Here is a 25,729-nt window from a genome sequence, read left to right as displayed (position 1 = left end):
CTTGGTTTGATAAACAAGGGGCCTAGAGGGTTTCCATACATTAAGGCATGGATTAAAAGACAAATTGTAAACGTAATCTTGGGGTCAGTAATTTAAACTGAAATGTAATTTTAAACATAGTTAGTTGTGAAAGACGTCAGATTTTAAACAGTCGAATTAAAGTGAACAAAGATCCTATGCTTCTAAAATAGGGTACTTTAACCAAAGCCACTGCTGAATTTAACTGCTGTAAATTAAACTGATCGCGTAGGTACTAGTGACAATGCTGTAAATTATTTGTTTTCTTTTTCATAAGAAATTTTCCTAATGCCTTATGATTATCACAGAATACTAAAATCTCGCAGAGCTGATGGCAAGACAATGAACTATCGCGGGACTTAATAGATAACGCAGTGAGATAGCGGCGCCTTCTCTTCAGTTAAACCTGGTGCATGGGGCAGCCAAGAATCCTGCCCAGGTGGCATCAACTAGCCTACCCTCGCGCTATTGCTAGGCGACAAGCTTGTGCGTGACCCGATTGAAGCTCTGCTGAGGGTTGCCGTACAGTTGTAGCAATTCCCTCTCCAATCTCACTTCCCCATATAACACGACCGTCTTCTCTCCGTACATCATCCTGTCGCACATTTTACAAGGTACCCTACCTGACGACCAGGGATCGAGAAAATAATGTCCTTCCCCGGCAATCCGGTGGTGATCATTTTCGGGGTCTTGGTGCTGCGGTCCGTGTCGGCTCAGAATGGTAAGATTTTTGCAAACGACAAACATCACTTTCTTCTTCAAAGACTACTGATTTGCTGAGGGTGTATAACTGATCTGGTGTCCTTAATCAATGCTGAGTGTAAATAATTCGATTGGAATATTACGTTCGAATTTTATAGAATATGAATTGTTTCGTCTGCTGGTAATTTCATTTGCAAATATTCGTTAGTTCCTGTTTTACTGATCCGAGTTAATGAGACGGAACACAGAGTTGGCCATACCTGACTATTATTTGACAGGTATCAAACAGGATGACCGATTTATGTATGTAGTGCAATAATGACATCCTTAGTATAACTATTCCAATCCATCTGGTGTATTATAGTCATGTTATTTGATAAACCAAACCTGAGGGACTTTATTATTTAATGTCTGTGAGCATCTTGGAGAGACGACACAAGGCCACCTTTTTTGATGTACTTAAACAAATCTTACCAGGACGGTAAAAATGTAGGAGCCGCTGTCCTCCACAGAGCAGAGCCATTTAAATGGTTGTCACTCATACCTGGAATATCCAGCTAGAGCAGGCTAGCCAAAGGTTGGGCTTTTAGTGTTACTGGGAGGCAATCTTTTTATGATGAAAGCCTGCTCCGAGCCTTATTTTTAGTGCCTCTTGTACAGACTGTTTGATTAGCGCTTGATCATCGAACTCAGTAATGACTCGGGGGACCCGACTCGATTCCACCACATCTTAGCCACATCCCGCGTGATTCATGTTTGTCCAGAACACCCCCCAAAATCAGCCCGCATTACCAAGCTTATGAAACGAGAACACTGTGAAAGTGTCGGTAGAATTAGATGGCCGATGGAGCACCAGTCCTCTGCAGAGCCGTAAATAGCCCCAGTTCATTCTGCTGCATGTTTCTATTTTTAGAGCCTATGCAGCAGCAGTGGGATGCATGGCGTTAATGCCCTTCGGAGTGAGTGGACCTGTTAAAGTCTTAACGGAGGAGCACTGCGGTGCTTCATGACATCAATCCTCTGTAAGAGTCATAATACGCGCTGTGAGTCTAAGTGAATGAACGTGAATTCTCTTGACCGGCATCTCGTTTGTGGAGGCATTCCATAGACCCGATCAACGAGTGTGAGGTGTTCGGCTGTACACCATGAATTTCCTATATCTTTGAAGGTTGTCGCGTTTCTTCGGATCCGATTCGTGTCGGTTTAAGATCTCCCTGGAATTTTTGCAACACATATGGCTTACGTTTTGACCACTGATTTTTCTGTTTTAAAGGGTATAGTTTTGCATGGTCTAGTTGAATTTTTGAAATTCATATTTCATATTATAGCTTTGCTTGGCTCCCTTTCTCTCCCTCACTCAAACACACACACTGTGGATCTGCAAATGCCCCTGATTTAAGTTGCATTTGGCATTGTGAGGTGTCCTCACATATGAGCAGGACCAAGATTTTTACATTTCATTACCAGCTGGGTCGGTGCCATTTACAGGCATATATGCCTATTAGCAAGCAAAATCTCACAGGTTTTATTTGCTCCCAAAAAATCCTTTAAGGCTTCCTTCTGTCACCCCATCACAATAGCAGGACCACACAATCACAGCTTTAAATTTAATTTTAAAATGGGCCAACCAAAGATTATCAGGTAATTTCCATTGATGAAAGAATCCTAATTTTGCCTCAGGTCATTCAAACAGGTCATTCAACATACTGTATTTGTTTTAAGAGTGTAAGCTTTCATGCACAATCCTGTCCTTTTGATGTTCCTGTGTTTAATATGTTGTAATATTATGAGATTATAATGTTGTTATGTGCTCTAAATACAATTTAATTGATATCTTTTATACATCAACAAAGCAAATGAGACATTTATCACATCAAGATGCTCTATATAAGGACCATCAGGGTTGAATTTGGTATCCAGATGTTCCTTTTCTGTCACTGTCATTAATTACAATTTACAAAGCACCAGTACTTCAGCAAGGAGCATCACACTAAATTAGCAATACTATTTTTATTCTCCTCCCAGTAAGATACACTGTGTGATGTTCCAGAGTGAAAGAAATGAACCAGTCTTAAGTAAGAATGATTGATTTAATACAATTCATTCTGTTTAGTTCTAAACATGACTCCATGATTTATGACTGCAGATTGCACAAAATTAGAACTGTAACATACCAGTAGAATGTGACCGAGGCTGTGTGAGGGATGGAAAAAGGGGGAAATTATGCGGTTGCCGATTGTCCTTTGCTTTCAGTACACTGGCATTTCCTGAGACACCCTATCAGGAATGGTCAGTTTCTCATCAAATTTTGATGTGGATCCTGTGGGTTTCCATTGACATTGTTGATGTTGTTGTAGAAAAAACACAGCTCTTTTGTAGAACCACGGAAAAACTGGTTATTTAAAACCATGGAAATTGAAGGGATGAACACAGTTTTAGCACAGTTAGTTAGTTAGTTATGGGGGAGGAAATTTAGTAGTAGTAGTAGTAGTAGTAGTAGTAGTAGTATTTCAGTCTTCCTTATTCTTGTAGTTGCTTGTTTTCTCCTTTTCACTCATCTTATCCTGCACAGATCATATTTTATCTTAGTAAGTCTGCATTGATATTTTCTGAGCAAAATAGTACAGTACGTAGGTATCAGCCCTTGACCTAAATTTGTTGAAAATAACCAGTCTAAGAATATCACTCTATCAGTGTTGGTTTTTATCAGGTGTTCTTTTTTTAATATAAGGTCAACAAATCACACACATTGTTTTTGGTCATGTGTTATATTCGCAATTTCAATATGTTATTAGAAGTTAGAAACATAAGACAGTCCAGTGATACAAATGCAGTTTGTAATTAATTGATTCCATATGTGTGGTAAGTGTAATTATGGTGATAAATCTCTCTCTCTCTCTCTCTCCCTCTCTTTCTCTCTCTCCCTCACTCTCACTCACATGGCACAGTTTGTGTGGGGGTGGCAGATGTGTGTGGAGTTTAGTTATGTGGTATTCAGCCCTCCTACTGATGACAGGGGTACCTGCTTGGTCACAGGATGCCTGCTTCTATGGAAACCATATACGACTATCAGTGCACACCCACACACCAGCATGGGATACTTCAGCATTTCCCAGCACAGTTAATCATCTCACACTCAGTTTAATCAAAAAAAGATACATGAATGAATCTCTGCTTCTCTTTCTCTTTATATATATATATATATATATATATATATATTACCGTTCAAAAGTTTGGGGTCACATAGAAATTTCCTTGTTTAAGAAAAGCACATTTTTTTAATTAAAAAAAAAATATTAAATTGATCAGAAAGACAGTCAAGACATTGTTAATGTTGTAAATGACTATTATAGCGGGAAATGGCTGAATTTTAATGGAATATCGACATAAGTGTACAGAGGCCATTTTCAGCAACCATCATACTTGTGTTCCAATGGCACATTGTGTTAGCTAATCCAAGTTTATCATGTTAAAAGGCTAATTGATCGTTAGAAAACCTTTTTGCAATTATGTCAGCACAGCTGAAAACTGTTGTGCTGATTAAAGATGCAATAAAATTGGCCTTCTTTAGGCTAGTTGAGTATCTGGAGCATTTGTGGGTTCAATTATAGACTCAAAATGGCCGGAAAGAAGAACTTTCTTTTTAAAACTCTTCAGTCTATTCTTGTTCTGAGAAATGAAGTCTATTCCATGCGACAAACTGTCAAGAAACTGAAGATCTCGTACAATGGTGTGTACTACTCCCTTCACAGAACAGCATAAACTAGCTCTAACCAGGATAAAAAGAGAAGTGGGAGGCCCTGGTGCGCAACTGAGCAAGAGGACAAGTACATCAGAGTCTCTAGTTTGAGAAATACATGCCTAACCGGTCCTCAACTGGCAGCTTCATTAAACGGTACCCACAAAACACCAGTCTCAATGTTAACAGTGAAGAGGCAACTCCTTGATGCTGGCCTTCTAGGCAGAGTTGCAAAGAAAAAGCCATATCTGAGACTGGCCAGTAAAAGGAAAAGATTAAGATGGGCAAAAGAACACAGACATCGGACAGAGGAAGACTGGAAAAAAGTGTTATGGACAGATGAATTTAAGTTTGAGGTGTTTGAAGAACATTTGTGAGGCACAGAACAAATGAAGAGATGCTGGAGGAGTGCTTGATGCCATCTGTCAAGCATGGTGGAGGAAATGTGATGGTCTGGGGGTGCTTTGGTGGTGGTAAAGTGGGACATTTGTACAGGGTAAAAGGGATCTTGAATACGGCAGGCTATCAGTCCATTTTACGACGCCATGTCATACCCTATGGACGGCGCTTGATTGGATCCAATTTCCTCCTACAGCAGGACAATGACCCAAAGCACAGCACCAAACTATGCAGGAACTATTTAGAGAAGAAGCAGTCAGCTCGTATTCTGTCAATAATTGAGTGACCAGCGCAGTCACCAGATCTCAACCCTACTGAGCTGTTGTGGGAGCAGCTTGAACGTATGGTACATAAGAGGTACCCATCAAGCCAGTCCAACTTGTGGGAGGCGCTTCAGAAAGCATGGGGTGAAATTTCTTCAGCTTAACTCAACATATTGACAGCAAGAATGGCAAAGGTTTGCAAATGGAGGATTCTTTTATGAAAGTTTGAAGGACAAAATTATTATTTCAAGTAAAAATCATTATTTCTAACTATGTCAGTGTCTTGAGTATATTTCCTATTAATTTTGCAACTCATTTGATGAATTTAAGTATGTCTTTTCATGGAAAATGTGGCATTTTTTGGGTGACCCCAAACTTTTGAACGGTAGCACACACACACACACACACACACACACACACACACATATATATATATATAGGAAGGTATGTAGGTATACCATGGTAATTCTTCTTAAGCATCTGGTAAAACAACATGCTTCTACAAAGCTAATCACGAAAGATCCCAGTGCTAGCGCTGCTGACCAAGGAGTAGGGGTGTTTCTAGCTACTGAAATGATCAGGGGCTAAGTCCAATATTTTGGGCTGTAGCCCCCAGTGACTGGACCTAACGATGTCACTGCCAAGGAGCCACTCTAGCCAAACAGCCAAGGCTTGTTTTGTTTGGTATGCATTAATAGAGAATTGAAGCAAACATTTAGAAGTAATGCAAAAGTTACTTTACCTAGTAACTAATTACTTTTATATGCAGTAATTGGTAAAGTAATTCAATTACTTTTGAAAGAAGTAATTAGTAACTGTAACTAATTACTAATTTTCAGTAACTTGCACAACACTGAGTGTAACTGAAAGGAAAAGAAAAAGAAGAGCAGGCCCAACCATGTTCAGGTGTGAGAGACTTGAGTTACTGAAGTTGACTGTAGGAGACCGTGAGTGACACTTCGTCTTTTAGCGTTGCGGATCTTTCGAAGTGGTGAGACTGGGCCAATTCTTCGAAGAGATGAGCAGGGTGGAACAGGCGGACTACATGATGGATGATGCAATGGAGCTCAACTTGACTTGACTTGGCTTGACCGTGAGCTAAGCTGAACTGAGCAGTAGGATAGCAGGGGGTCTGGCATTTTATCTGATTTGGAAACGAGGGTGCTGCTATCCTTTTGGAGGTGTCTGTCGCTGCCCAATTTTGGGCGCTACCCATTTGCGGTGGAAGTACAAAAGTCCAGAAACCTCCTCTGCAACATGCATGCACAGCAAGAATAGTTTACGGCATTGCATTCTTACGACACCAGAAGCAGGCAAAATCGGGCAGCGGCAATCTCATTCGGCTAGAAAATGAGATAATAAGTAAGAAAATAATCAAATATAAAATGAGAAAATAAGTAAGGACATGGAGGGTAATGAATTCTCCGTGATCGAGTCAGTCAGATGTTGTTGTTTATATCCATTTTGTATATTTTATGTTATTTTTTATATTTCATATTACATATGTACATTGTGTTGTTTTATTTCAATTAAAAAAATCGAAAGAAACTTGAGGTTCTTTCAGCATACATTCGTTGTAACGTAAAAATGGACAGTTATCACAAATAGACAGCTATATTTATATTAACCATTTACTAATTTACTATTACGATTACTACTTTAATTACTACTCTAATCTACTTTACTATTACTTACTATAACTAAGATACTGTGTACAATTCACAGTATAGTTTACTGGAATGTCTGGAAATATGATGGCTCAGCAAAAATAATGATCATTAATAATAGACCGGACTTTCAAACTTTCCTACTTCCACCACAAATCGGGACACGCCCAAAATCGGGCAGTGACAGTGTTTCTGCTTAGAGGGAGGTGACACTCCTTGGAATTTGGAAGTGTTAATCTGAGCTCAGTTTAAACAATTTTACTGAACTTTTACCAGTTAAGGATTAGTAAAATTATATTGGCCTAGTTGTCTTGACATTTAATGCTTCTGAGTGATATTACATATGATTGCCCCAACATTGCGAACAACTTCACTGGTTCACTGGCAGCTTGAGAATTAGCCATTGGTTAACAGGCCAGTGGTTATCTAAAGGCCCAAGGAATTTTACGATTATATGTTGAATATCGATTCCATATGCACATTTATTTTTTCATGTTGTACAGGTTACTTTCATTTTCTTTTGTTCTATTTAGTTGTGTACGAGGGAATGAATGTTGGTTGGACTTGTGGCATGATCCGAATTCTATCCCCAGGGGACACTAACCTCTGAGGTGATCTGGTTGTCTTTAGAATTGATCATTATCAACTCGTGGCCAAATGGTCCAGACATTGCTGCGATAAGTTGTCAAACTAGGCGTCTGTTAGGTGTTACAGTGAGTGAACTTTCGCTTTGATTGGCATTGTTACTGACACAGGAAGGCTTCGGGCCATGAGAGTCAGAAATTAGGATCAGAGGGACGGGGACAGAGGGGAGGAATGAAGATGAGAGAAGGTGTCAAAGAGGGGTGACAAGGGGCAAGGATCTATGCATTTTTTAAAAAAAAAATCACAATCAGTCAACTTTTATCAGTTCATGTGTCACAAAGTAAAAAGCCTGTTCTCTAATTGTCGCCTGATATATAAGACAGGAAACTACAGCAACTCAGAACTGCAACAGTACAATTTCAGAAGGATAATGCTTTACTTTTATGCCGTCTGTGTGCATATTGCTTTGATATTTCAAGTTAAATCTCACTGAAGGTGATCAAAAGAGATAGTGAAGATAGACAGTCGATATTACAGCCCTGCTCTGTGTGGTAACATTGAAGATCTTGGCGAACTTTGGCACACAGTGTTCCATGCATTTCTTCACATTTGTTTATTTATTTGTCATCTGTCAGTTTTATCAGTTCTTTTAATCCATTGTCTTTAATTACTCACTACACATGTATTTTTCATTGATTCTACTTCTTTTCTTATTTATTTATTTAATTATGTTTTCCTTTTAATCTTGTTCTTGTTTTCTTTTCCAACCATCCCTTCCTTGTTTCTCTCTGTCCTTCTGTTCCACTACACTCCCACTCCTGTTCTCTTTAGCGGGGTTTGTCAAATCTCCTCGGTCTGAGACTAAACTGACTGGTGATACCTTTGAACTGTATTGTGATGTGGTGGGCACGCCCACGCCTGAGATCCAATGGTGGTACGCAGAGGTCAACAAAATTGACAGTTTCCTGCAGCTTTGGGATGGGGCACGCAGACGACGTGTGTCCATTAACACAGCCTACGGAGTGAACGGCGTGAGCGTGCTAGCTGTCACACGCGTGATGCTCGAGGACTCTGGGATTTACGAGTGCCGTGCCAGTAATGACCCACGCCGAAATGACCTGCAGCAGAATCCTTCCACTACGTGGATCAGAGCCCAGGCAACTGTTACCGTGTTGCAGAGTGAGTTTATCCAGTGTAGTGCCTCTTAGTGATGAGTGATTGACTAACTACACCTCCCCTCAATGTGTTCATTTCAACACTTTAGTGTCTGATATATTTACTCGGTCACTTAGACTCATCCTACCCCCTTCAGCTCCGATTGATAAGAGTGAGTGCTTCACTAAATAAACCGAATTCCTGGTGTCTTCAGACAGAGTCATGTAACTATTATGAAGAGCAGACTTCCAAATGTACATTGTGCTGAAGAGGCAGAGCACCTGTTTTATGCTCATGTCATTAAAAGGCCACCCACTGAGTTCACTGGTTTTCATGAATGCTTCAGGGTGAAACAGTAGATCGGTGTACACACAAAGGCACTTTAAAAGAAAACAAACAAGTCACTTTTTTCCAACCACAAGTTCTTTTTCCAAGTTCTCCTTCTCATCTTATAACCTCTTTGTTTCATTGTCGTTTCAAAATTATTCTCTTCCTGACATTGTTCTTGGAGGACTGGCTTTGGTAAGAAATGAAAATGATAAATCTGAGGTGACTAGCACTGTGCTGAGTCAGAGCACAGAACAATGATGTAACATCTATTAAAAATGAATGAATGAATATGTTATAATATCATACTTCACCACTCATCTGAAGTCATTAGAACTGGAATAACCCTCTTGAAAAGAAAGAGACCAAGAGGAGGGTTGTCTCTACTTCAAACTACACCCATTGTATCCTGTGTAGTACATGAGGACACATCTCCCGAGGCAGTGTAGTACAGTGCTGTGCAGTATTTTTGTGTGTATCACCCCTCTGGTCTTGACCAGTGTCTGTGTTTCCAGAGCCATTGATCGATGCTGTGTACATTGTCACATCCTCAGATGCTTTCATAATCTGTCTTTACAAGTACCTCACAAACATCTGAAACACTGTGACAAGATGAAGAGAGAGATTTCTAGATGTTTCCCAGCTGCTGAAAACAATGTGTCTGCCTGTGTACTGGGTCAGATCAAGTCTCTCAACCTGTTTGATCTTGTAGATGTTCCTACATCATGCCAGCAGTGTTTGCTGACAGTCATGGATACCTTTTGTTCTGCAATACGTGACTCAGTGGAACACGTTAAAAAACAGTCATGGATACTTTCTTCATAACATATGATGGGCAACAAAAGGTTTATCTACAGCCAAATATGCAGTGCCTTTCAAGTAAACATTTTAAATATGAAAATGATCTATATCGTAAGGACATTTGTGAATTGATTTTGCATTTGTGAATTGATTTTTGATGTTTTTCAATTAATGAAACAAGTTCACCAGGAGCAGGTTCGATCATAGCTTGATTTCTGTGTCAAAACTCAAAAACAGGGAACACATCGTTCTCTCAACTATTTTCTGATTTTTCTTCCCATTATTGTGCACCAGATTGTCATCCCATGGGGGTTTGTGTGAGTAGATACCTTTTGTTGCCCTAGCTGTATTTGTACACCATATGGATGCACCATATACTTTACACAGAGGAACACTTGGAAAGATCAGTAATATTGGACACACAGGATATCTAAAATCAAGTCCAAATGTAGCTGAGTGACAGAGCTACAAAGTAGGGTAGTCTTTAGGGTATGTGTTAATGGATATAAAGGACCTCGGCCTTGTCTTGGGTTTTCTTGTAGTGGCTTCCTCCCATGACGTTTTACGCTAGTATCTTTGTTAAGTAACACCTAGGGGTGTTTTTGTTTTGTTTTGTTTTGTTTTGGTTTTGGTTTTGCTTTTGTTTTTATAGTTCAATGCCTTTCTATTTGTCTGATTTCTTTCTTTTGAATTATTATTTTCAGTATAGCAAATAAAATAATTCTGTTCACACCAATACTGACTTCTTGATTTTTACAGTGGTCCTTTGTTTGAGGAATGACGGTTTCAGTGAAATATTGAACTGAAAAGGAGTCACTATAATGGGATATTTAAATCTAAGCCTACTGTGTTTTTTGATGCATTGGATGTATGTCCAGTTTCCCATGAGGACACATCTCCCAAGGCAGTGTAGTACAGTGCCGTGTAGTATTTTTGTGTGTATCACCCCTCTGGTCTTGACCGATGTCTGTGTTTCCAGAGCCATTGATCGATGCTTCAGATCACATGATCCTGCCTGTGGATTATCACAGCCCGCCAATCACCCTGCAGTGTAACCTGTCCGTTTCCCAGAATGCCCACCGTGAGAGCTACTGGATGAGGAATGGAGGGGAGATCCCTGGCACCCGTTTAGAAGGAATCAGGAACAGAGAATACAAGTAGGGGCCTTGTTTAATGTGAAATGATTTTAAATCTTTGTAGAAATGAGATTTTGGCAATTCATTCTCAATGGTGAGGTGGCACCAGGTTGAGATGGAAGGCTCCATGGAGAATTCCGTGGCACTGGTGCAAAGGTCGCAGTGAACGAAATCTGACTGCTCTTGATTGACATGACTTTGATGATTTGAACAGCGTAATGTCAAACCATATCAAATTAGTTGTTACACTTACTTGCAGACAATTGTCATGTCCATGTCAGTTATCTGTTTTGTCAATTCATAAATATTGTTAATATTAGTCTTATTAATGTCTTTGTGAACTGGTAGATATGAGCTGTATTGTGCACTAGACTTATTTGACAGTTTGTAATATCACATGTAAAATATATTTCTTCAGGTACTCTAAAGAAAATGTTTTGGGGTTTTTTTCTTGAGACAAAATCGTTACTAATTTTGCAGGTAAATGTGAGTAACACTGGTTACCTGCATGGGCTCCCAGAAGTAGCTCTGGCTTTTGTTTTACTCCATAAGCTCAGTGACTTTTGTAGCCTGCTTGACTTTGCATTTCTAATGCGACTGGAGTGCTCTCTTCCCTGGCTACCCTCTGTCAAAGCAAATGCTGCTAATCCTTTAGCATTACTGCTAATCTGATCAGTCCGACCAGGTCCACAGTAGCACTGTCTCTGTGATGTCCCACCTACAGTTACAGTCAGGCTGACTCACACAGAGCTGAGATATGTCTTTTGGCACGTCAAAGCTGTGCAGCACAGCTATTCGACACTCTTCACAGGGATTTCACCCATTATCACCATCCTCAGAGAGCCTCATTAGAGAGAGATGCTGTCGTTTAGTGTTTCAGAGAATTGACAGTGTTCTCTCTTTTTTTACAAGCCTGACTGCTTGCTATTTTTATTGTAAACCTGGCATTACACTGATTTGTTTTTTGCTTAAACAAAAAATTGTATTTTATCAGCAGCTAGTATACTGAGCGATCTTGAGCCAAGTCTTTGTGTATAGAGGATGGTGATGCTATAAAGGCATGATGTAAGTTTGGCTCAGAACACTTTGAAACTCATGGTGTGTTTCCCTGTGATCCTGTCCTTCACTCAGGCTCAGCAAACCACGGGCAGAGGATGCAGGAGAGTACATGTGTGTGTACACTTTTGATATGGCACCTTCAGCTAATGCAACCATTGAGATTAAAGGTAAGATAATCTCATATGGTCTCAGCGCTCCTAATCTGGCTTTACTAACTCTGTGTTTAGCCTTCGTCTTACACTGTGTGTGCTAATAATGAGGCAGGAGAAGACAGATTCACATTAGTTTGCAATGTATGTTCACATACTCCATATATGCTCTGTGTATCCTGGCAGAACGTTTTTTGAGAATGTTTGTTCTCTTGTTCTTTTTTTGCATCAAGGCAAGAGAGATGGATCATTAAAAGAAAAAAATGTAATTAAAATATTATATAATATATGCATAAAATATTTAAAATATATGCATTTTGCAATTTATATATGCTTGCATAACACTGAACTGAAGACAGTAATGTGGTATCATTGTGACAATTTTGGCCATGAGAACTTGCCAAATGAGGATTTAACTGCTGTAAAATGCAATAATGGCAATTGCTTTAAGTGCCTTTTGTGGAATTTGCTCCACAAATGTGCTCTTAATGTTTTTACACTGCTAATCAATTACTCGCTTGGGACGAGGGGAGAAAATGCCCCACTGAACTGAGATCAAAGATCAGTAGGAATGAATCATTTACAAACCACACTAACACAGGTTTCAACAGCATTACACTCACAGGCTAATACAAATGTGAATACAGTAAAATAGGGAAAAATACTTTTACTAAACACTAAAATATTTAAGCCTTTATGCTTTTAAAGTACAAAAGTCTTTTAAACAAAGACAGTATGTGCTGTAAATTACACAGGTGAAAAAAGGTTTCATCCTCTTTAACACAATTATGTTTGTGTTGTTTTTTACTCCTTTAAAAGCCCTGCTCAGACATGACCAGAAAGGGGTGAGACAGAGCTCAGAATATGAACAGGTCGGAGTTTGTGATAGCCCAAGACAGTAATACTACAGTTAGTGAAATGGCTGACTGGTGCTGTACAACAAGCAACACACCTGCCAAAATAGAAAGCTTCCTAGACACATTAGATCCTTTAGCGTTGGCAGTCTTCTCTCTATGGATAGCTAATCAGATCACCATTAAAAGAAAATGTTTGAAAACTGGCAAGAGAGTGTGTTGGCAACTGAGGAAAGGAAACACCTACCACTGCTGGCGAGAGTACAGAATGTAACAGTCTCTAAGAAACTGTCATCGCAGTGATCTGGAATATGCAGTGGTAACACGTGAGAAAACCGGATTAAAGCACTAGAAACAACACAATGCTAAGTGCTCGTATCCAAATATGTTCCAACTAAACTGCGCTTTCCACAAACAAAGAGGGAACACCACACCAAACCGCGTCTGTCAATGTGAGCTCTTTGAGATCACCTACGTGAAAAGGTTGCCGTAAGCAGTAATGAAATGGAGCGGCAGCTTGTGAAAGCTTGTGACAATGAGGTTGTCCAACGCTGTGGCCCAGTCACCTCCTGTTATCCCGTGGTCAGCTCAAAGGCAGCAGATGGTGGCCAGCCTGAGGGTTCTGAGGGGGGGTTAAGCCTACTGCTCTGAATCTTCTCCCTATCCTGTGGCCAAAAGCACTGTCACACTGCCCATTGTTCAGGTATTATGAGTTAATGTGATCCGTGGTTCAGACTGGGGTGTGCCAAGGTATAATTTTATACAGGGGATTCAGATGAGGTACTTGAGGAGAGGGGGAAATAGAGAGGATCTTGTTCATACAGGTTTACGAGGACTTCTGTTTATTATTGCTTTCCATAATCCAGTTTTTGTCTGAAACTGAACAGATTTTGGCAGGCTTTATTTCAGCCTGTGGTTTGTAAAACATTACGGTCTCTACCTGACAATTCTTTACTGAAATTCAATCTCTTTAGAGGGTAGAATTACTACCCAGACATACAGTATTGCTTCTGTTTCTAGTCTAGCAGAAACCTTTGAAACTTGACTGCAGCATCCATATTTGAGGGTTTTTTTCTTCTTCTGAGACTCCATGTTCCTGGTGTGCCGTAGCGCTCCTTTGGGACAGCAGTTATATCTTAATTAGCATGAGTGCAAGCTTATGCATTTCCACACACACTGACAGCCTCATAGTGCAGACATTAACATGACATTTTCATTTTGTAGGAATATTCAAACCTAATACTACTGGACATAAGATATACATCCAAAAACATACTTTATACATTTAATTAAAAGTCCAATATTGTTTCCCACTGAACATTGGCACAGATGAACCATTGTCAGTCAAACTGGCAGCTAATTGGACAGCATGATTAGATTTTGGATTTGCTACAATAAATTCTCACATCCTCCTCCTCTATCACTGCATTGCTCAAAAAGCTATCGTGTTGATGGATAATGTATTTGTCTTTTCTGTGCTGTAGCTGCCCCTGACATTACAGGACACAAGCGCAGTGAGAACAGGAACGAAGGTCAGCGTGCTATGCTCTACTGTAAGTCTGTGGGTTACCCGCATCCCGTCTGGACCTGGCGCAAACTGGACAACGGCGTCTTCTCTGTACGTTCATCTGAATCTTTATGGTGTCGGAATAGCAGTCGCAGGGGTATCCCCTCATCTAGAGCTAGTAGGAGTGACTAGCTTTTTCCCCTTTTCTCCATTTCTCCTTTATCCTTTCACAGGAAATTGACAATTCCACAGGCCGCTTCTTCATCAGCAACAAGGATAACTACACCGAGCTGACAATCATAAACCTGGACATCAGCATGGACCCTGGAGAGTACCAGTGCAATGCCACCAATGCCATCGGCACTGCATCTGTGAACTCCGTCCTGCGTGTCAGGAGCTACCTGGCCCCTCTCTGGCCTCTCCTGGGTGTGCTAGCCGAAATCATTGTGCTAGTCCTCATCATCGTTGTTTATGAGAAACGCAAGAAGCCTGATGAAGTGCCTGACGGTAAGTTTGAGAGTGAGGGCTTAGACACAGAGCGTGATGTGTAATGTTGTAGTGTAATCTGGCATTGTTGTATTATATGACTCTGTAACCTGGGGAAGCTTCCCAATATTTATATGTGAGGTATATATAATGACTACGAAACTGCAAAGATGAATCATGCTGGGTATTTTTGCATGTTCAAAATGAATATAGTAGAATTATAGCACGTGCCCTTTGAAAAGATTTTAAATTGACCCAGTATTGATCCAAACTGAATTCTGCTAAATATTTCTAGACTGGCTTTGCCTTAGTTTAGAGGGCCCTCTTCTACAATAGTCGTTCCTACTGATGTCTTATTTTGAGGTCAAGATTTTTAAATTTAGTTATTAGTCTCTGTGTTTCATTAAAACTGTTGTTGGTTTTAGTCATATTTAAGTGTTTTTTTCACCTTAGTTTAAGTAAAGTTTTAGTCAATGAAACCAAATATTTAGTTCATCTTAAGACACAGTTAAGTCAGATGACTTTGTACTGTCGTTAGGAGGCTGCTTAGGGTGCTTGCTCTTGGCTCTATCAGAAGTACTTCTAAATTAAATTAAGTTTTCCACATAGCACACTCAAAGGAAGAGTCCATTTCAAACCTGAGGTATGCCAGCATAAAAGCAATTTGATTGAGCCTGATCAAGTTCAGCTTTGAAAACAATATGTAAATGTGTTGCTAGACTGATCTATAAATGATACTTATGTTTCTGGTGCTTCTTACATCTCCCAGACTGACCGGTGTAGAGGCGATATGTCCTATATGTTTCCAGTATTTCAATCGCCATTGGCTATTATTAGCTATAATTGATCATTAACAGTGAAAATAAGTCAACTTGTGGCCAGATAAAGAATTCGACAAGTATTGTCATGCTGGGATAACGTAGTCATGTCAACAAATGTGTGAAAAAAAGGTAGAAAACGATCATCCATCGTCCAAGGAGCCATTGATATGAGGCTCCGTCGTGGACAAAGTCATGTGAAAAGCGTGAGAGGGAACGAACCTTTTTTGCGCGAAAGAGATCCAGTTACCAGGTGAGAGAGGTCCAGTTAGCCTGTGAGAGCAATTGGAACCCTGTGAGGGGGATTGAAGCCCTCTAGTGACAAGTCCGATGGTCAGCATGCACGAATTAAAGTTGCTTGCAAGAGAGAATGAAAGTAGCTGGCGAGAGAGATCCAATGATCAGCACACGCAGTCCATTTGATAGCGTGCGCAAATGGAAAGTAACAGCTATTTAGGTAGCTTCGAACCAGTTAGCTGACTAACTAGCCAGTTAATCTCTGTTGATTTAGCAGGTGAATTAATATGAATAGCTAGCTAATATAATAATGATGGGCCTCATTCACTAATATCTCCTTAAATTTTTTCTTAAATTTGTACTTGAGAAAGGTCCAAGATAAAGTCTACATCAGATTCATGACACATTCTCAAACAGCAGAATTGTTTGCATCTTTGTTCTCATAATGATGAATCCTATTGCCATCGTAAATTGAAAACTGCTCTCCAGTTGTTCCTAATTACCATAGGTAAATGCCCTGCCAATCCCCATAAAAGGCCATGAGACTGTGGGGCCATGTGCATGCACAGAAATCTATGGAGGCCAGTTTCGGCCGCATTAAAAGAAGTTTGCTTGATTGTGACTTTCTCTCTCGGAATTCCAACTTTATTTGGCAGAATTCTGACTTTATTTCTCACATTTCTTTTCTCACAATTGTCACAAGACTTTTTTCCCTCAAAATTCTGACTTTTTTTTCCTCGCTGTTCCACCTTTTGTTTGTTCTGACTTTGTTTCTCGTAATTCTGAGTTCTTTTCTAACAATCAACAAGTAGCTTGAGCCATCACTTCTGCTCCCGCTTTATTGGTTCAATGCAACGCACGCACAGTAGCACACAGGAGCGAAGGCTACAATGGCTGCATCTGCTCTGTCCAGGTATTTTAAAATTTATCCATATTTAAAAGTAAAACCGACTGATTCTCACACACCTGCTTTACAACCTGTCTGGTTTCAGATGGGATAACCCATAAGTAGTGTATGTAAAACTACTGCTCACTTATCACAGTCTCCATCAACTGTTATATTCTCATATTGCTCTTTCTGTTCATTGTACAAAAGTATGAATAAATATGCACTACACTGTGGAGTTTTACATGAAGTGTTAGTGTAGTGTTTATTTATTTTAAAAGACCATAATGCTTAGTAAAATAATGAATAATTGTTCAAAAATATTGTAAATGATAAAAATATTATTGTAATTTAAATCCTATAGTATTATACAACTGTAGAATTGAAGAAAACGCAATAAACAATTATTTTGCACAAACATGTCAGCACTCAAATGTGCATAAATGTGCTCTTGAGTGCGTAGATTCTGTTCTAACCTAAGAACAAATCCTAAATAAGAAAACATTGGTGAATGTCAGAAAATTGCTTAAGTGGGTTTTAAGAACAAAATTCTTCCTAAGAACGTTTGGTGAATGAGGCCCGATGATCATGATCATGCTGACGACAATTATAGACAGATAATGATCTAATTAATACATTACAACAAATCTTTTTATTTCAGTGTTTTATTCACATATTGTAGTTCCTTATTGTACGTTTGCTAAAAGGGCAATGAAATCGTATAAAAGCAAAATAATTGACTAAACCTAAACTTCTAGCATGGGTTCATAGAGAGGACCTAAATGTTCAGCAAAATGGTAGTCTCACCTCACATAACAAATACATAAAGTTCGGTCGCATGAACAAACCCAAATCATATTCCCTCCCTGGCTCATAAACAGCCTATCATTGGTCAAGTTGCTACTGGATGAACAAAACTGGGATGGCATTATTCAATACTTCAGTCGTTTTATTGACACAACGCATCAATCAGCTTGACAGATCGGAACTAACTGCCCGTATCTTGCACACCACTACATATAGCCTACCCCTCACTGCGCATACAGATACACACACAAAATAGTCCCCGGACAGCGCCCTCGCATGACAATCACGTCCCTTGATAATGGAGCTTGCTATGAGTGACACGCAAACAGCCAATCATTTAACAGGTGTATTGTTCAGACGCACCATCGAAATATTACACCACAACGTGGAGGAGGAATATGAGTGCAGATGGTGTGGAAATTGTTGATAAAAGTAAGGTAGTTAAATTCTGAGATTTCGAGAATAATGTTGTAATATTACGAGATTAAGTCGTAATTCTACAAGAACAAAAAGTATTGATAATACGAGAATATAGCCGTAATTTTAGAGAAATAAGTCATAATATTACGAGAACAAAGTAAATAGGTAAAGTAATTTTAGGATAGGCTAGGTGTTATAGGGGCAATGTCCATATTGACTGAATGTTATCCATATCGACTGAAATCGAGATAAATTTCAGCTATATCGCTCAGCCCTAATTACATACAAATAAGATCATTTGAGCCGGGCTGTCGTTGACAGCCGTGGTTTGTTTCTTTAGAGAACAATAACTAGCAGCTCAACTACGCATGTCCACATGTTTGACTGGTGCAGTATGTTTTATCAAGTTTTTAAGCATAAAACTATGTCAGTAAGTGTTGCAATGCTGCAGTAACTTTGCTAACCTTGCAAGTCGTAGGCCAGCTCTACAAATTTACACCGACGGATCCTGAGTAAAACCCGACGAATTCATAAAATTAGACAAATGACCGTTGCACTTATGTATTTGTTCCTCCAGCCTTGCTCTACTCCTGCCTAGCGGGTTAGCTGCTTAACCACAAAATCATTGTGATTGGCTGCTCCACCAGAACGCGCATCGCAGTGATTTGTTGTTGCACTCGCTGCTGCTCCTTCGCTGAAAAATCACAGATTTTACAAATCGGAGGAAACGAAGGCGAAAGTTAGCGTGAGAAAAGGCGTGTGTGGCGTGAGATCGTGAGATTTGTGTCAACTGCGTGAGTCTCGCGCTCAGTGCGGGAGAGTTGGCAGCCCTGGCCAGTATATACTGCATGCTGTTTTTCTTCCTTGATAAAGCTGTATAGCTGCCAATCCCTTGAGTTGGGTTTGTAAATGCCTATGGTAACATGAATGGGATATTCCATTCCCAGGGTCCACTCACGTGACCCACTTTGCGTCTCTATGAGCAATCAAAATCATACGTTACAACCCCGCTACTTGTCCTTACTAACCGGCAACGTGTGAATATGGGAGTAAGTAATTTATTTCTCTGTGTTGTTCTACTTTGTTTCCATATCAGTCGTGGCAACTACATAGGGAGATATTTTCAAGAATTAAATACATTCGAGCGCGCTATCAAATGGACAGCGCGAGCTGTTCATTGGATCTCTCACGCCAGCTACTTTCATTCTCGTTCGCAAGCAACTTTAATTCGTGCGCACTATCGAATGGAATGCGCACGTTTTTCATTGGATGTCTCACGCCAGCTGCTGACTCTCTCTCGCACGCAATTTTAATTCGCGCTCGCTGACCATTGGACCTGTCACTAGAGGGCTTCAATCCACCTAACAGGATTTCAATTGCCCTCGCAGGTTAACTGGACCTCTCTCGCGCAAAAAGGGTTCGTTTCCTCTCGCGCTTTTCGCACGACCTTTGTCCACAGTGGCGCCTCATAGATTGACACACTTAGAATTTCGCAGAATAGATGCATGTATTTGATTGGAGAAAGGGGGCAAATTGAAGCGCTGCACCTTCGGGATTCTTGTGATTTTTGTAATTCAGATATTAGTTCCAACACTATATACGTGTCATCATGTTTCATCGAGGGAGATCAAGTACTCGTCATAGTTTTTATTTTCAAGGAGTTACTCTTTAACCTCTTTGTGACGTCATCGCCATTAAAGAAAGAAAGGTATTATTGTCAAAATTTACAAAAATAACACTGCTTTTTAACGTTATTTTTGCAAACACTTTTTTCCCTTCTTCAGTAACAGAGCTTTTTCAGCAAGTTCAGCCAAACAGCCTCCCCTGTTATCTGACTCTGAATTCACACTGAATAATTCACTCTGACCTAGACACACAGCCACATAAGCCCAAACACACAAATGTAGACGCTCACACAGACACACACCCGTAAGCCACTCATTGTCAGCTTGACCCATCTCACTCTGATATTCATGAGAAATATGATCTCTCAATGTATGGGCCAGTGGAAATCATTTAATTATTAATGTCTGTGGAGGTGCCCTTACGGGACCTAGGACCTCTTCTCTTGACCTACAGATTTTTCCCCCATCTGCTTTAAACTGAGCAGTTTGAAATTCTTATTTCATTGAGGTATGTAAAATGTCTTGACCATAATAGCTTGACCATGCTCAAGATTTCCCAGTAGCTATACTCCTAAGCCTTTCTCATCTTTAAGAATCCTGATGGGTGCTATTATATGGTTAAGTGAGAAATTTTGCTTCATAAAATATGCCCCTGGTAGATTACATCAGTGCAATAGCTTCTCCCATGGTCTTTGAGGTGTCCAAGTAAACAGTGAGGAGTAAACTCCCTCTGGTGGCTAACCTGTGGAATGGCATTTCCCTTTTGTGTTCTGTGGTTTTATGAGTAAATTGTTTAATTTTAACATTAGGTTGGTTGTCAACAAAATAACCTTACAAATAAATAATATATATCGTAATAATACATATATGACAACATTTTTAATTCATCTGATGTGTTTCATATGCGAGAAAACAATAGATCTGGGTTGAGTTGTCCATTTTGAAGTTGGATGCTGTAATGTATTTTTCCCCCCTCTCTTTATATTGCACTCCCTAAATCAATGTGTGGTAAGTGAGAGAACCTGCATGACTCTCAGTCTGTGGTCAATCACGTTTTCACTGCATCCAAACCATACCCCTCATTCATGTATTGTGTGTATGTGTGTGTGTGTATGGTTTCAACAGAATGCTTTGTTGGATTTTTATGATGTTGGTTGCATGTGTAATGTTTCATTGTTGATTTCCATCTTAATTTTTAAGTGATATGTTCCCATTCATCACTGAGTGGTTGTTTTTCTCTGTTATCACCTTTGCAAAGATTTCCTTTGCACATGAAAATGGATTTAGATAGCTTTATCAGGTCATTACTGCTCTCTTGCCAAATAAGAGTCATGTTCACCTTTATGGACTTGCAAAACCTTACAAAGATGCAGCAATTTAAACTGTCATCTTTGTTCTTTATTTTCTTAAATCATTACCATAATTACAAAGAGCTTCATTCTGATTGTGTCCAGTTTTATAAAACTCAAGGTTGTTTTTCTCTAATAGCACTGACCCTTGTGTACAGCATGTTTGTTTTGGGTGTGACTGCTCTGAGTTTGGGAGGGGGTAAGACAGGAGCAGTGTGGTATCCTGGCTGTAGTTCTCTCCTTTGTCTCAGCTTCTACAAGCTAATGGTTCACACCAAAATCACTCCTATCATAAGGAGAGCTCTCTGTGGAGGAATGCTAGGAGGATAATGTGAAGGACAGGACAGTGACATCATTAAAGAAGCAACAGACCTTTGCATGGGATCTAGTAGCATAGGCTATTTCATTGGAATCAGTGTAACTTTTCGCTGCCATATCAGTGGTTACTCACTGAAGACTCTTAAAAGCTCTCTCCTTCAGTGATTACACTCCTCTCTCATGATGAGACACTGTGCTGACACCACAGAGCTGATCCACAGGCAAACTCTGCAACCAGGTCTTTGGCATTGTGAACATGCGTGAGAGAAAGCAATGCACTTAATTGTGTCTGGTTTTCAGCACAGTGTTGTTATCAAAAGAAAAATGAAATGTAAAGGTAACAGGAAGACAACAATATTAACTCATTGTTCTTTTTATTCCCTTTTCTGCTGAAGATGATGATCCAGCTGGGCCCATGTAAGTGTCTGCTGATCAGATGTTTTCATTTGTCACAAAGACAATAGGATGGTGGACAATAAAAAAAAATGTAGATTAATGTTGTAATATAGATATACAAGGTTTGCGTTTTTATTTTGATATTGAAATTTATAATATCATTTTATGTACTCTGATTCACTTAAATCATTTAAAACATATCATTGTAATAAAAAACCTTGTGTTATCTGTTTAAAAAATGTTAGTCAGATATGAGGATGTATTACCATCTATAATTATCATTGTAATAGCCCCTACTATAATTCATTGTAATTACCATTTAAACTATGTGAATGTTAACACATTAGTGTATGGTTGACATGTGAGATTTTTTTTTACCATAAAACATTCTGAGTGAACTGACTGAAAAGAGCTCAGAGAGACTGAGGTGACCTGCCAGTCAATGACAGACCTATGTCATATAAGCTTAAAAGCAAATATGGCTCAACGTGTATTTTAAAACAAATCTTCAGTTGAATTTATCATGAAAGCTTAATTCAATATCGGCAGAGCCTTGCCAAGAGTGGCCCTCGTTTTAGTTTAATAGGCTTTTTTTTATTGTGACTGCAGACTAGTCGTGTTCACAATCTCTCTTTATCTGTGTCATCTTGCAATTTCACTTTCCAGGAAAACAAATTCCACCAACAACCACAAAGACAAAAACCTACGTCAGAGAAATACAAACTAAGACAGCCATTACCAGTGTAAGTGTTTCCTTTAAACCTGTTTTATGCCAATCCCCGAGTGACTATTTATGCCAGATCCATTTTCTGTCATTCTGCGAGAGATATAACCTCATGCTGGATCTGTGGACTTTTCTTGTACTTTGTCGCAGTATTAAACAGTATGACTTTCCCTGGATGTTTCAACAAATTACGGTACTAAGTATGTGATTAACCGTGTGATTTTTTTCCTTTGAGCAAGTAACTAAAATTTAAAAGAGACAGCAAAACACTTATAATACAGCATTATTGATTTCGTCTACTTTCTTTCTTTTTTTCTTTCTTTCTTTCTGCATTTCATTTCTTTACAGGTGAAGACATTCATATCATGACCATATGAACGTAAGTCATGAAGGAATGCATTGGAGAGTTTAGAGAAGCAAATGTGGAATAAGAGAAAACTGAGGATGATGAAGGGGAAAACGACCACACAAGGCATGCCTTATGAGTTTATCTCTAAGAAGAAATATGAAGAGCGTGAAAAGTGACTGAAACAGTGTGAACATTTGGAACGTTTTTGCTGCATGATTGTGTTCTTTATATTATCTTTTCCACTAGTTTTAGGGGTTTTTTTTCTACAAGTACAGATGTAGTGCATGCAAGATATTGATCTGCCGTTTGATACAGATATGGCTTTTTTTTCCAATTGATTTGTCTCTTTCAACGTGGCTTTTTATGTAGCATTTATATTTTACGTGAATCTTAAGCTTTGTGACATAAGCAGGATTACCACCATGTTCGGGTATAGCAGTTTTTGTACATTCGATCATTTCACTGCGTACCATTTGAAAAGGTGGCATAGCATTCTCAGTCATATCTTTTTGAGTTATGAGCGTCACTAACAGACAAGGGCTTTGCAGTGTCCTTCAGTATTTGATTTTTACATTGATGGCATATTTATTTATGTGTGGATCATATCATTGAAAGTACCTATAGTAATTTGAATGCTATTCATATGATGCACTTAACTCTTTAAAAAAAATTCCAAATCTGTAACTTCATTTTATTATTCTATATCTATATCTATGATGACTCAACATAGCTAATTGCTTTTTATGTATGTATATTATACAGCATGGCTTTTATCCTATGCAATATTTATTCATGTATTAGATTTACTGAGGAAAATGAAAATGGCAGTTTTTTTTAATTATTATTCAGCTTTTTTTGTTGTGTATTGAAGCTTTAATACTATAGTTGCCATTAATAGCAGAGCACACTATCCATCCAACTAATGAAATACCTTCTACACTATAAGATGTTGCCATACACTGAGGGCAAACTCACGCTAACAGTACCTTGCAGAACATAATCTGGAAATGGACAGAGTGAATGATCATAAGACACAAAATGTCATTTTTAAGAATTAAAGAGGTCCAAAATTAAATATTTTGTGTGCTTTTTACTTTAAATGGTTTAGTTTTGCACAATGGAGAATATTATATTTTTTCCTAAAGGAATTCACACACACACACACCATGCGAGAGCAAAAGCAACCACACGAGGAATTGATCTGTTTCTGTGGCAAATTTAGCATGACAAAGGAAAAACCACACAAATTGATTTATGCAGCCATCAAATTTTGTATCAGGTTACATTTTGAGATTATAACCATTCCCGGTGTCTGCTTTAACTGTTGCCCAGTAAAGTCAGACAAAAGAGACCAAGATCAGACATAATTAGCGTAGATAAACAGAAGAAACACACTATGATGACAACGAACCTTAGACAGTAAGTGTGTGTTTGTGTGTGTGTGTGTGTGTGTGTTTGATATCTTCTGAGCCTAAAGGCACCTACAGACTGTGAGATTTAAGCAATCTTATAAGTGTATTGCAAGCCACACTGTGCGACATGGATCTAGTAAAGATCAAGTTTGATATATGTAGACTGTACGTTGATACTACTGAATCGTAGGCTACGACGCAGGTCGAGAATACAAGAATAAAGAATACAAGAATAAAACGTCATTAGCGTTAGTAAATGTAGTAGTTAGTTGGTTAGTAGACGTAAGTCGTAGCACCAATCACATTGCGAGATGCTCATCCTAAATTTCTGACACTGTCAGAATTTGTCGCAGGCTATGTTTGGTCGCAACACCGTGACAACGGCCATCGTTGAACCTCTCTCACAGTGCGAGGAAGGACCACCGTTTTGGAGCCACGGCCAAAGATATCGCCACGTTTTGTCATCTTTCGTCTGGGACAACCCAAGATCGCACAGTGTACATTGGCTTTAGGGTATCATTTAGGAATGTCTACATTAAGACACCACGAGGGGGCCTCATTTCCCAAGAAGCAAATTACTCAAGTAGTTCAGCGCGCATTACAATTTATTCAGCTAAGGACACTGGAAAGGAAAAGACAGTGGAAAGGGATTTGGTCAAAATCAGCCGCACTAGATGTTCTGTTTTAATAGTTTGCTTTGCTTCTTTATTCCTCGCCAATGGAACAGAAGCCACTGGATTCTCTGCCTGAATATACTTAAACCTGTAATCGTTCTATAACTGATAAGTATGTTTGGGGCTCGAGAAGCGTTTTTAAGTACGAGGTAAGAGTTTATGGTTTGTTGTCTTCCAGAGCAAAACATGCTTTTACCCCTATCATTCTACACTATGGACAGTTTCACACTTTACGCCCCCCCCCCCTCCCCTCAGCTCTTATTACCACAGAGTGACAGAAAATTCCTAGAAACGCTACATTTGCCGCACACGCATTTTCAGCTGAAAAGCCATAAGCTCTCTCTCCCTCTCCCTCCTTCCCTATTCATTCGCGTTCTCATAGAGATAATCGCTGCTCGAGCTTTTCTCAGTTACCACCATCCCTCCCCTCAAAGCACTTGACACCACGACCTCGCCATCTGACTTGCTTGGTTGTTTCTACGAGTGAGAGGATTGTTCACGACACCATCAGTTGTTCTCTGAAGGCTTTGTGCAAGAGGAAGTCTTCCTACAATCCTTTTAAAGTAAATGTCACTCAGAAAAAAAAAATACTAGGCAAATGCTAGCAAATACGAATGAGTCCTTAGCTATGCGTGTCTTGTTGGTTCCTCGATGTGTGACCAAGGATTCTGACCCGTGTTCTTCACAGTTCATCTGTCATATAATTAACACTCCTTATTATAGAAGAATGTTCTTTGTTTCTGTTTTTGTCATATATAGAGAGGAAATCTCTAATTAATATGTGGTGATCAACAAGAGCCATAACTGATTCATTTCCCTTCCACCAATGCGTTTTAAAATATGACTTTCAGTCCAATTACCTTCAGT

The 25,729-nt window shown here is 39.3% G+C and overlaps 1 protein-coding gene across 2 annotated transcripts; it reads left to right on the top strand.

Moving 5' to 3' along the window:
• The first annotated feature begins 447 nt into the window (after positions 1-447).
• nptna (neuroplastin a) lies at positions 448-23,845 on the top strand. Of its 2 annotated transcripts, XM_030765648.1 has the most exons (9): positions 448-739; positions 8,205-8,552; positions 10,636-10,813; positions 11,924-12,018; positions 14,339-14,472; positions 14,595-14,868; positions 21,703-21,724; positions 22,370-22,446; positions 22,776-23,845. In XM_030765648.1, the coding sequence occupies exons 1-8, from the start codon at positions 667-669 to the stop codon at positions 22,428-22,430; spliced, it is 1,185 nt and encodes a 394-aa protein (XP_030621508.1). In that variant the 5' UTR covers positions 448-666; the 3' UTR covers positions 22,431-22,446; positions 22,776-23,845. The 2 variants fall into 2 exon arrangements, with proteins under 2 accessions (XP_030621508.1, XP_030621509.1); XM_030765649.1 differs by lacking the exon at positions 8,205-8,552.
• Positions 23,846-25,729: the final 1,884 nt, after the last annotated feature.

The sequence above is a fragment of the Chanos chanos genome, chromosome 2 (genome assembly GCF_902362185.1).
Source record: "Chanos chanos chromosome 2, fChaCha1.1, whole genome shotgun sequence".
In the NCBI taxonomy this organism is placed as follows: domain Eukaryota; kingdom Metazoa; phylum Chordata; class Actinopteri; order Gonorynchiformes; family Chanidae; genus Chanos; species Chanos chanos.
Note: the sequence above shows the minus strand (reverse complement) of the source record. Positions and strands in the feature narration are given on the sequence as shown.

Coding starts and splice junctions, on each gene's coding strand:
- nptna (XM_030765648.1), top strand. CDS start 667: ATGTCCTTCCCCGGCAATCCGGTGGTGATCATTTTCGGGGTCTTGGTG. Junction 8,553..10,635: donor AACTGTTACCGTGTTGCAGA/GTGAGTTTATCC, acceptor CTGTGTTTCCAG/AGCCATTGATCGATGCTTCA. Junction 12,019..14,338: donor TGCAACCATTGAGATTAAAG/GTAAGATAATCT, acceptor TCTGTGCTGTAG/CTGCCCCTGACATTACAGGA.